General features: G+C 35.4%; 4 protein-coding genes across 4 annotated transcripts; 2 read left to right on the top strand and 2 right to left on the bottom strand.

Annotated features, from left to right (window-relative positions):
- Positions 1–504: 504 nt before the first annotated feature.
- Positions 505–1,495, bottom strand: LOC125597290 (ethylene-responsive transcription factor 4-like). Its single transcript, XM_048772054.1, has one exon. It carries the CDS (start codon positions 1,423–1,425, stop codon positions 796–798), a length of 630 nt encoding a protein of 209 aa, XP_048628011.1. The 5' UTR covers positions 1,426–1,495; the 3' UTR covers positions 505–795.
- A 2,867-nt stretch (positions 1,496–4,362) lies between these two features.
- LOC125597291 lies at positions 4,363–5,697 on the top strand. The gene has a single exon (XM_048772055.1). It carries the CDS (start codon positions 4,363–4,365, stop codon positions 5,695–5,697), a length of 1,335 nt encoding a protein of 444 aa, XP_048628012.1.
- Positions 5,698–8,389: 2,692 nt separating this feature from the next.
- LOC106405947 (putative pentatricopeptide repeat-containing protein At3g15200) lies at positions 8,390–10,105 on the top strand. Its single transcript, XM_013846515.3, has one exon. The coding sequence runs from the start codon at positions 8,458–8,460 to the stop codon at positions 10,042–10,044; it is 1,587 nt and encodes a 528-aa protein (XP_013701969.1). The 5' UTR covers positions 8,390–8,457; the 3' UTR covers positions 10,045–10,105.
- Positions 9,872–11,359, bottom strand: LOC106405949 (30S ribosomal protein S20, chloroplastic-like). The gene is made up of 3 exons (XM_013846517.3): positions 11,042–11,359; positions 10,783–10,943; positions 9,872–10,394 (listed from the first exon to the last, which is right to left on the bottom strand). Exons 1-3 carry the CDS (start codon positions 11,241–11,243, stop codon positions 10,140–10,142), a joined length of 618 nt encoding a protein of 205 aa, XP_013701971.1. The 5' UTR covers positions 11,244–11,359; the 3' UTR covers positions 9,872–10,139.
- Positions 11,360–12,401: the final 1,042 nt, after the last annotated feature.

Raw genomic sequence — 12,401 nt, 5'->3', positions numbered from 1 at the left:
GTGACTCAGGTGATACAGTCAGACGTGAATGATTCCATAGAGTGATTCAGGTGATGCAGTCAGACGTGAATCTCATATGACATATATAATTATCGGCTGTGTAAAATCGTTAGTAATATTTTTTATAGTTGTAATAACATAATCTAATGTTAAAAAAAAATGTTCATCTTTAAAACTCAAATTTGGAAGTTCGGAAAAGGGAGTACGATGCCCATACATGGACCCTACTTATTGACGTAAGTGAGAAGAGTTTTCAAATATACAGAAATTGGGCCCAAATACGCCGGCTGCCTGCTTAAAGTTTCCACCATTGTAAAAAACAACTTTCTTTTTAATAATAATCATACTTTTAATTGTGTTTTCCTATACTTCAACCACAATTTGATTTAACAAAACAAAGAAAAGGCCAATAAAAGATGCCGGCTGATTGATTAGATAGTACCTAGTAGTTCCAACTTCCAAGTAGTGATAATTACATCATGGAAGTTAGACGAACATTACGAAGATTACCAAATTAATAGTTGGAAATTTGGAAAAACAAATTACATAAGGAAAAGATGCATAGAAACAACATGGTGAAAACCAAGTCGCAAAAAAGCACACAACAAAAGTTCAGATCTCCGGTTATGTACATAACGATACATGTCATCTAAAAATTATACTTTTTCTCCCTCGATTTATATAATAATTTCTAAAAACCGATAATAATTATTTTAGAGTGATGGAGAAAAAAACTACGTGAAATTATTCTCTCAGCTGCAAAGCAAAAAACGCATGCGCGAAACCGGCAACACCTCAGGCCTGTTCCACCGGAGGAAGCAAGTTTAGATCTAAATCTAACGGCTGAGATCTCTTCTCCATCCCACTTTCGAAATCAACGACCGATGAAGAATCAGAGTCGCTCTGGGCACCACAAGCCATCTTCATAGAGACATGCATCACCGGCGACACCGGAAGCTGACCACGACCTCCGTTTCCGACCCCCATAAGGTCCAAAAAGTAGAGAGGACGCGCCATTGGGATCTGGTAACACGCGCCACCGCCGCCGCCAAGACTCAGCTCAAGTTGAGGTGGAACAATCCCATCAGTCACCGCCGGAGGAGAAGCGTAGTCAAGGGTGCTGCTCTGGCTAGGGCTCCGCGCGAAACCGCCTCCACCGGAGAGCACCTTCTCATTCAGCTCAAGAAAATTCGTCTTCGCCTTAGCGCCACGGAAATCACGCGCCGCCTTATCGTAAGCACGCGCCGCCTCCTCTGCGGTATCGAAGGTGCCAAGCCAGACGCGGGTTTTCTTACCCGGATCTCGGATCTCGGCGGCGTAACGGCCCCAAGGACGCTTCCTCACGCCTCTGTAACGAATCTCCTTGGCATTATTGTGGGTCGGGTTAGGAGTAACCGGGTCGGGTTTCAAACCCATCTTGGCCATAACGTAATAATCGGAGAGGGAGAGAGGGGACGGTGTGATAATTGAAGGTGGAAGGAGAAGGAAGGTGTGTTGTTTATATATATAGATGAAGAAGAGAGAGTAAAAGCGACGCTCCTTTTGGGGCGCTTTGTTGTGAACAGTCAAAGCCTGTAATGGCTTTAGCGGCTTCTCTTTCAGACACCAGCGGTTTTCATGGTTTTCTTTTTAACCTCCACTTATCCTATGCCACGTGTGTATGTGTGTCTGTTTCCTCCTTCGAGGACTATTGTTTTTTTTACCATCAACCCTTCATTTTGTTTTTAATTTTACAACCAAGCGTTTTCATTATTATGTGCGTATATTTCAGAGCATTAATTATTTAAATGCATTCGATCAAAATATAGACATATTCTTAAAATGCTTTAATTGAAAATATAAAATTTTGAGATATCATATTATCACTATATCTTTTTAATTTAATTAATGATTTTTTTTAAACTTAATTGACAAATATTTAACACTAGTTGATTTTTCCATGATCATGTACGGATATAAATATTTACATAATAAATACATTATAGTAATTTATCATTTTTAAAAATTTATGTTGTAATAAATATACATGATCTATTTTAAATAATATTATGTTATTTTTATTAATCCTATGATTTTAGATATATAATATTTTGTCTGTTTGGTTATTACTTGGATATATCGAATAAAATTTACTTTTCTGATTCAACCTTAATATTTTTGTTCTACAAATTAAACATTTTATTAATTTTTATATCTATATTTGATTTGATTTTTCTTTGATTTCTATATATATATTAATAGTAAGACTATGCATAGTTTAACATATGTTGTTTTGTGAAGCAAATAGTAAAATTAAACGAAAGTATCGATCAATTCATAGTTACACGAATGAATATAACAACTATAGTCTTTTGAAAGTTCATGAATATATATAAATTATATAAAATAACTTAATTGTAAGAGTTGGTTAACATCTCTATGATATTATTTGAAATTTTATATTTATTTATTAAGATGTTGAGGTTTTCTATAATTTATATTTATAATGCAAATAATAATTTTAGTTATTTTTTATTTATTTTGGATACAAGAATTTTGGTTGATCCAGTTACTCGTTTTATGGATATATTGTGTTACATATATTTATTCCAATTAAAGTACGACTATTTTTAATGTAATTTACACAAATTGAATTGATTGTATTCATTGTATTAGTTTGGTTATTTATCTTAGGTGGTTAAGCATATTTTTTTATTTCTTTTAAAATGAATTTGGTCTATGGTTATTTGCAAAAAAATAAAATTAGTAAATTAAAAAAGTGATGATTTGTATGAAGTTGCATAAAAACATAATCTATAAATTTTAAAAAGGAAGATTATTTTTTTACTTTAATATCAAATTTTTTGTAAAATTTTATTTTATAAAATCACATAAATATAAGAAGGGAAACTTTAATTAAAAAAAATATCCAAAAAATATTGTTTTTTTTGTCGTCGGTATAAATAGACTCCTATAACTCTACAAACCAAAAAATATCTTAGTTTGTTTTATTTAATTTATTTTTGTTATAGTTTGGAAAATATATTTATTTAATAAAATAATTTTAAAATTTAATATATATGTATATATATATTATGTTGTTTGATGTTATTTTTAAAAGGTAATATTATTTTCTAAATTTAAAAAAAAAAATATTTTGTGAACTTTCCTTTTTATGAATCATATTATATATATAATATACTTTCGTTTTAAATTTTTATAAGTTTTCTTTATTATACAGGTACTTGAAAAAATTATAAAGAAAAGAAAATTTAAATAAAAAATGGAAAAGAAAAATAAAAATATTTTTTTCAAAAATGGCAGTTAGATATATTTAAATTATTAAGGATAATGTTGTAATTAAGCATCATAAAACAAAACGTGACCACGACACTGATTTTTCAAATAATAATATAGAGATTGATGTAGTTGGACTATAAAGTTTTGAATTTAAATCATTTAAGTAACATTAATTTTTTTTGTCAACTTACAATGTTAAATAGAAACTGATTTCACTATGAAACATATTTGAAATTTTATCATTGTTTAAATATTTATGGCATGGTAGAAACTAATCACCCAAAATCCTTTGTTTATTTTTATGTTTTAAATTTGAAGATTAAAACTCGTTCATTTTTTTTTTTTTTTTTGACAAAAACTCGTTCATTTTTGTTAACTAGGAGTATCCTTTTATTCTGTCTATTTGTTTGTACATTCAAATATAAACATATCTGATGTAATAAAAAGATACAGAGGTGATGCAATATACTACGCAATTAATGGAGATGCCTGGAGTTTGCTGCATGCCCCCACACAATAAATTCCCATGTTCTGCTCAGATCTTTTTTATTTGTTAATCAAAGGAATTGCAAATCTATTTCCATATATCAAAATTTAATTTTTGTGGTTAAATATATCATAACACGAAATATATTAACATTGGTGATATGTAATATGCAAAACTAAATAATTGAGTCAAAATATGGGGATTTACTTATCATGGAAATAGATCTAAACGAAAATAAGAGATCTCTACCAACTACCGTGCATAAATGTAGAATACTCTTGTTAATTCTACTGTTCCTTATAAATAATTTTAAAAACTACACTATTTCATCATGAAAGGCTATCATATATAACACAAGCTCCGATTTACCCAAAAATGTACTACACAAAAAGTATAACAAAAAAATAGGAAATAAATTAGTGACAGTGTTCTAAAATAATAATAAAAAATCTGAACAAATTGTATTATTTTTGTAATTAGTATATATATATATTAAATCAATAGTAATTCAATATAATTAAATATTTTTAGAAATTTATAATTTATTATTATTAAATAATATTTTTTTCGTGAAATTGTTTTAAAAACATTTATCTATGAGAACGTACGTTAGTTACAAATGGATTGATGATCCCATAGAAGGGCTTAGAGCACCATGGAGGAAGAACTACTATTTTAATGTTAATCTGTCAGCCGACGCTCTCATTGATCATGCTTCGAGAAGGTGGAATTATGGTGCTCTGAATGATAACTTTGTTCCAGGAGACGTGGAGATAATCAATCGGAATCAACCGGTGGTTTCTCGAGAAGATTTCTTCGTCTGGAAATACAACAAAAGTGGCCTAATCTCGGTTAAATCTGCTTACTGGTTAGCCTCTTCGTTGAAAACAAGTAATAGGCTGAGAGATGTGATCTGTTTGCCTTCAATTAATCCTATCAAGGAGAAAGTTTGGGCGTTGCATACATCTCCAAAACTTAAGGTTTTCTTATGGAAGATGCTAAGTGAGGCTTTACCTGTTGCAGAATTGATTAAGGCTAGAGGATTAAAAGTGGACGATCTATGTCAGATTTGTGGTTTCGTGGAGGAATCCATCAATCATCTGATGTTTGATTGCACGTATGCAAGGCAAATATGGGCACTTTCTGGGATTCCGAACCCTGAAAATGGGTTTCATCAGTCTTCAATCTATGTCAACTTTAATTATTTATTAGAATTGAAGAAACTGAGATGGGGCTTCACTGATCTGCGAAGTCTATGGCCTTGGATCATGTGGACTATTTGGAAGACAAGAAATGCTTTGCTGTTTGAAGGTACAAGATTTAGTCCACTGGAAGTTTTTAACAAAGCGAAACAGGATGAAGAGGAATGGAGTTTGGCCCAAGTGGTGGATAAAGATTTTCAACAGGCAGGGATTGAGATAAGAGTCAAAAATAAGAAGAAATGGGTTTCTCCCCCTGGGGAGTGGCTGATGTGCAATTTTGCATTTGACTGGTGTAAAGTTAGAAGCTTAATGGGTGCTGCCTGGGTTTTAAGGAATGGTCGAGGTGTTGTGGTCTGCCATGGTAGAAGGGCCTTCTCTGCTATCACTTCCAAAGATCAGGCGAAGTTACAAGTAGTATTATGGACAGTTGAGAGTATGCGAAGTATGAGATTCGATAAAGTTGTGTTTGCAGGAGAAATGGAAGATTTATTTGGAGCAGTTAACCGTCCTCAAGCTTGGCCTTCTTTCTTATTCCAAGTGGGAGAAATTGAATCGGAAGCTAGAGGTATTGAAGATGTACGGTGGCAGGTGATTACTAAAGACCAAAATGGAGGGGCAACTTTCATAGCTCAAAGCGTTACCAACCAGAATAGGATGCAATCTTATGTGGCCAGGAGTCATCCAATCTGGCTTTCTGGTTTTTTTGCTAGTGAAAGATGTGGTCTCTGATCTTTTTTTGGGATGGTGGTGTGTAAGATGTCTTGTTTTGAGAAGATCTTGTTGTTTTTTTCAGGTGTTAGTAGAAGTTCCCAGTAGCTGTTCTCTTGTAGATATCTGGGATTGTAAATGTTGGTTTGAACGTTGAATGAATCATATGAATTTTCTGGGAAAAAAAAAAAAAAAACGTACGTTAGTTTTGAAATTGAACCCATGGCAACAGCTCAAAGACGCGCGGCTCGTAATCGGCGTTGCCATATGTGCGTGAATCTCACCGCAAAACACGTCGATGTCAGCTCCAATTCAAAGTTGAGTTTGACTGCTTTTTCCTTTATTTTTCATTAAAATGTATAGCCGCCCCTCTGCTAGAAAATGTTTGTAAGAAACCGATAAGGCCCACCAGAGCACCAAATAAATAAAATAATTAATAAAAGCTGATTTGTTTTTAAAGGTGGATATTGCCACGTGGCTAATATGAACGCGTGGAGAACGATCCAGAAAGGAGACATAGAGAGAGAGAACGGTGTGCGTCGGCAAACCGAGATTCTAACGGCGGTGGGCCCGCCGTATATTTTGTTTCTCTTTGTTTTCTAAAAGATCGCAATAACATTTATGGCAGAGAGCGTGTGACTAAGATTAAAGGTTACTCACTCAATTAATTAATTATGGTATTCTTTGTTTTTTATTTAGCGACAGCTACATATGTCTGCAGACCATGGATAATGGATTGGGTTTTCTCGGACCACATAATCTGCTGGATCTACATCCCTAATGGATCTAAACTATTTATTACTAATATTTTAAGGTAATCCACGTCTGATTTAATTTAATGTGTTTTAAAAAATTAAACAAATTATTAACTTATAAATGTAAAAAAAATGTTTTATCGGCATCTAAAAATATAAATTTGCACAAATAAATTACTAACATAACTAGTTATAGGCAAATAAACTAAATCCAAAAATCTGACATTAATCTGATCTGATAAAAATGAATATAAATCGAACCAAACTGAAATAAATTATTGAATGGATTTTGTTTATGGTATTTCAGATTATAAATTTTATCTAAACCGAACCCGGATCCAAATGGATGTTCGAAACAGTCAAAAAATTCAAAATTCTATAATTTGTATCAAACTCAATTTTAGTCTCTGATATGTATCAAAAATACACTAAAATATAATTGAGTACTAAAATAATTATTTATTACGTGAATAGTAATTTAAATAGTAATTTAACACAAATACTTAGTTCACATATATATATTTTGGTATTTATGAATAAATTTGCTTATAAAGTTTAAACAATGTTGTTTAAAAAAGTTTAAATAGTGTTTATTAGTTGATAAAAATTGCTAATTATTAATTTTAGTTTGCTTATGTGTATGATTTTCCTTTGTACGTGACTTTGGTTTGTCATGATATCATTGATATGTATGATGTTGTCATATATAATTCAAAGAAAAGCACATATGATTGATAGATAAGTCTTTCAAAATTATTTTAAACGATAACAATATGGCCGAGGGAAGTTACATAAACAGATTTATTAAAAATATTGAAAATATATTAACTTTGAGTACCAGAATCGATAGATTTTTGGGTGGGGAGGATTCCATCGAGTGAGCACAATCTATTCATTTGCATCATGAAGCCACAGAGAGAGAATCTCGTCGCACATCGCACACATAGAGAGGTTGAGAGAGAGAAGAGAAGCGAAGGAGCCTACACGTGTCCAGTAAAAACCGTCTTTTGTTTAACCTGATTAAGAACCGTGTTTTCAGTTTATATTGTATTTTTGATTTTTTTTTTAATGAAAATTAGTTTAAGAGACCCACTAAAGGGGCGACTGGTTTTCCCGCTAGTACCCGCAAACGCAGCTTTTGCGGTTGGTAGCGGTTGTCGGCGGTTTGCAACAATCACTCAAATCGCTCTACACCGTTTCAAACCGCTCCGAATCTTATAAATTCAAAAACTGGTTCCAGCTAGCGTTTGCGGTTGCGGAAGGGTAAATTTTTTTTAAAAAAAATATATGTACAAAAATAAAAAATTTAAAATTGAAATTATGAAAATATTAAAATATATATATATTATATTTTAATTAATATTGTAAAATTTTATAATAAAAACAATTTCAATAAATTTTCAAAAATTAAAATTATAACTTTCTAAATAGAAATTTTATATTTATTATAATTTTCTGATTTTTGATATTTTTATAATTATATTAAATGTAAATATTGTTAATTTATTATTTGATTGTTACCGTATTTGGTAGTTAACCAGTCATAAGTCACCCGCAAACGCATCAATTTTAACCGCAGTACCAGTCGTACAAATCTCTAAAACCGCTAGAAACCACAACTGCCCGCATCCACAAACTCCCGCAATCGTAACTGTAACTGCTGCGTTTGAACCAATCAGGCTCTAAAAAACCCCGATAACGAAATTCTAAAACTATTTTGGGTTTATGGACATGTAACTAAACCTGAACCAAATTCAATCTAAACCAATAAAATATCTAAATGAAGCTGAATTCACCGAATGATCCCGGACCGAAACCTGTTGGGACTCCAATTGGTCGGCCCTAAACATAACTGACAAATAATAAATCAAATATAAAAGAGTTATATAACATAAAAAAGTATGTTGAAAGTATAAAACATCATTTTGCATAGAACAAAATATTTTTAAAAAGTAAACTATTTTTTTTTTAAACGGGGGAGTATATAAGTTACGTATTGCTTCCAAAACTTGGGAACTTTGTGAAAATGAGAGGGAAATATAAATTCGAAATCTTATTTCAGCTACGGAATGCTCTCTGCCGGCGCCGGATATCTTCTTCCACATCCTCCGCCTTTCTTCGCCGTCTCTCTCCTCCGGAGAAACTGAACCATAAGCACAACATCACCCTCACTGAGTTTCGGTTCCTGGGTGTTAATCAATCTTCACACTTTCTTCACTCTCTCACACCTCCCGACAGAAACTCCCTTGGACACGACAAACAATCTGCTGTCGACGTTCACAATGTCCTAAAGAACCACCGTGGAAGCTCGCCTGAAGAAATCGAGCGGATTCTCGAAAAGTGCGGGATAGTGTTAACCGAAGGGATGATTCTAGAAGTGGTGAACCGGAACCGGTCTGATTGGAAACCAGCTTACACACTTTCTCGATTGATCCGTAAACGATCTGTTAACATGTTTAGCTCATCGGTGTACAACGAGATTCTCGACGTTCTTGGGAAAATGCGGCGGTTTGAGGAGTTCCACCAAGTGTTCGACGAAATGTCTAAGAGAGATCCAAAGACGTATGAAGTTTTGCTGAACCGTTACGCTGCTGCTCATAAGGTTGATGAAGCTGTAAAGGTGTTCGAGAGGAGGAGAGAGTTTGGGATAGAGGATGATTCGGTTGCGTTTCATGGGCTGTTGAAGTGGCTGTGTAGGTATAAGCATGTCGAGTTTGCGGAGACTTTGTTCTGCTCTCGTGGAAGAGAGTTTGTTGGGTGTGATATAAAAGCGATGAACATTATTCTGAACGGGTGGTGTGTTTTGGGGAACGCTCATGAGGCCAAGAGGTTTTGGAAAGACATCATTGCTTCTAAATGCAGGCCTGATGTTGTCAGCTACGGGACGATGATCAATGCTTTGACTAAGAAGGGGAAAGTAGGAAAGGCTATGGAGCTGTACAGAGCAATGTGGAAGACCGGAAGAAACCCGGATGTTAAAATCTGTAATAACGTTATTGATGCGTTGTGTTTCAAGAAGAGGATCCCTGAGGCTCTTGGAGTGGTCAAGGAGATGGGTGAGAAAGGTTGTTATCAGAACGTTGCGACTTATAACTCGCTTTTGAAGCATCTCTGTAGGATAAGGAGAACAGAGAAGGTTTGGGAGCTAGTGGAAGAGATGGAAGATAAAGGTGGGAGTTGTTCGCCTAACGATGTGACTTTCGGTTACTTGCTTAAGTATTCGCAGAAGCCTGAAGATGTTGAGGCGGTTTTGGAGAGGATGAGGAAGAACATGTGTGAAATGACAAGCGACTTGTACAATTTGGTGTTTAGGTTATATGTGCAATGGGGAGATGAGGAGAAGGCAAGGGAGATATGGAATGAGATGGAGAGAAGTGGGTTAGGACCAGATCAGAGAACGTATACTATTAGGGTTCATGGTCTGCACAGTAAGGGAAAAATAGGAGAAGCGTTGAGTTGTTATCGAGAAATGATGTCAAGAGGAATGGTGCCAGAGCCAAGAACTGAGATCTTACTAAACCAGACCAAAGCCAAGCCAAAAGAAGAAGATGACAAAAAGCTTAGACTCAACAGTACGGAAGAAGAAACAGAAGTCGAAATGAATTATACATGAAGAAAGCAGATTCGATTTTAAAAGCCATTTTCACATCTTGTTCCATATGATCCCTCTTATAGAAAAACGAATTTCCATTATCTCTGTCCATGTTCTTACGCAGCCATGGTCACAGCTTCTGTTGTTGCTGCTGCTGTGTCGGGTACGTACCAACCGTGGTGGATCTCAACGGCTTTTTTCCTCCTAGCCAAGCGAGACTTCCTACGCGCACCAGTATTCTTGTGTAGCGCTCTAACCTTCACTGCCTTGTCTATTGCAGAATAAGCCTCTCCGATGAGTTTCTCCACGGTGACAATCTCGTCAGGTTGCGCATCTGGTTTCTTCTTGAGCCCATCGAGTGCTTCCAAGACCTGTTCAGTATATGTCGCAGCTGGAATTTAGTCTCATTATATGACTGACTATATGTATTGAAAACCAAATTCCTATTCAAGACTTTTAAACATCCCCCAAGTTGTAACAAAATCATCTAATCGCCTCAACAGCTTTCGCTTGAGCTCACAGTGATGACTAATACACCTAAAAGCCCACCTCACACTAACCATATCTCAATATGAAACAAACTGGTCAGTGACTGACTGGGATTCTAGTGTTCCATGATGTCCAGAGGTTACTACAACAAGTCACAAAGAGAAACATTCCCTAATCACCTAACTAGTCACTAAAACTGGAGAGGAACATCAAGACAAGCTTATCAACAACTCTTTATTCAAAGAGAGTGCAAAGGAGCTATGAGATTACCTTCTTCATCCGAGTACGGGCTTCAGATTTCTTAGACTTGTTGTAAACACGCCTCTTCTCGGCTTGGCGAGCTCTCTTTGCAGCTGAATCAGCTTTCTTCGTCGGAGCAGCCTCACACACTATCAACTGCCTCAATGGATTCTTCTGTACCCATAAATTCCCTGCAGAGAACCCCGAAATGTTAATGAAAACATAAAGAGGACGAACCAAATGCGAAATGGTCAGGAAAATTAATGCACAATTCTGAGGCGGGATTTACCGGAGGAGAAGGCGACACATTGAGAAACGCTCTGAGAGAAGCTAAGGGAGGAGCACACAGTAGCCGACGCACCACGACGAGTGGACAAGGAGGAAGAAGTTGGAGATGATGACGAAGAAGAAGAAGCTCCCTTAAGAGAAAGGACTTTGAATTTGGAATTGAGGGCCGCACATGACGAAAGACACTGGACTATTGTCGCCATGGACACTTTTCTCTGCTCTCCTCCTACACCGTAACTAGTAAAGAGTAATGGTTCTTGTCCCAGGCGCTCTATTCGTCGGACCTGTGTTATCCAGACAGAGATAATGTCTTTAACTGTAATTTACCTCAATACCCTTGTAGATGGACTAATCTTATGTTTATTATCCGACGGGCTAAGGCCCATGACATTCAGTGTGTTATAATGCTTGCTGTTGTTATTACTTATTAACGCCAGAGTTGAAACGAAAAAGTACTGTTATTGTTATTCAAGTTCAAACGCTAAAAAGTCAAAACAACATACAGAAAAGACGAGCTAAAGTTGCTTATCGAACAACCAACGGAGAAGAGGCAGATCTGGTCCAAGTTTAAAAAAACTTTCGGTTTAGTTATGTCATTAGAACCCTTCAGCCATCATTACTTCTGGTCGTGCGTCTCTGTACTTCTTCGACATGTACGGTCCACTTCGAACACGCTTCTTGCAACTGCCACAACCAAAAAAAGATATCAATCATGTCAAAAACAACACTCATAGAGAGATTCTACAAACTTCCATCTTTATATTGGGGAAAAAGATTCAAACCTTTCACCAGTTTTTAGACGACGAGGGTCATCAACAAAGTTACTACAAAGAACGCTTCATGAATTGCTTTGCAGCAGTGTATACCTCGCTCCATTGCTATGTCAAGAATGTAAAATGTGTATTGAGTCAATCATATAGGTTGAGGAAGAAGCCACTCCAATATGCGAGATGGAGTTTCACTAGTTTACCTATCTTTGCAGTTTCAGTGGTGGTTGCGTCCGTCACTATGTTTATTTATCTCTTTTCTTTCGACAAGATCTCCCATCAGCCCCCATGGACGAGCCCCAACGCTGTTAAAGTTCTATAGCCCTGAGGATTTATATTGTAAACAAATAGTATTAACAAAACGCATAGAGTTTCTTTGGGCCACTTGTGACGGTCTTATATTAGTGGAAATTAGTGCCTGAGTTTGGAGTTGGAGTAGAAGGAAAAAAGAAGTTTTAATTTTAAATGAAATGTAGTGTGTGCGCAATATAAAATTTCAAACCAGGGAAACAAAGGGGGAAAGATTCCATGATGAGGTTTAATGGTTTTACCGCAAGACGCATCTCTGAGCTGTGACGAACTGAAAGGAAAACA

This window comes from Brassica napus, unplaced genomic scaffold, assembly GCF_020379485.1.
Source record: "Brassica napus cultivar Da-Ae unplaced genomic scaffold, Da-Ae ScsIHWf_141;HRSCAF=253, whole genome shotgun sequence".
NCBI lineage: Eukaryota > Viridiplantae > Streptophyta > Magnoliopsida > Brassicales > Brassicaceae > Brassica > Brassica napus.
Note: the sequence above shows the minus strand (reverse complement) of the source record. Positions and strands in the feature narration are given on the sequence as shown.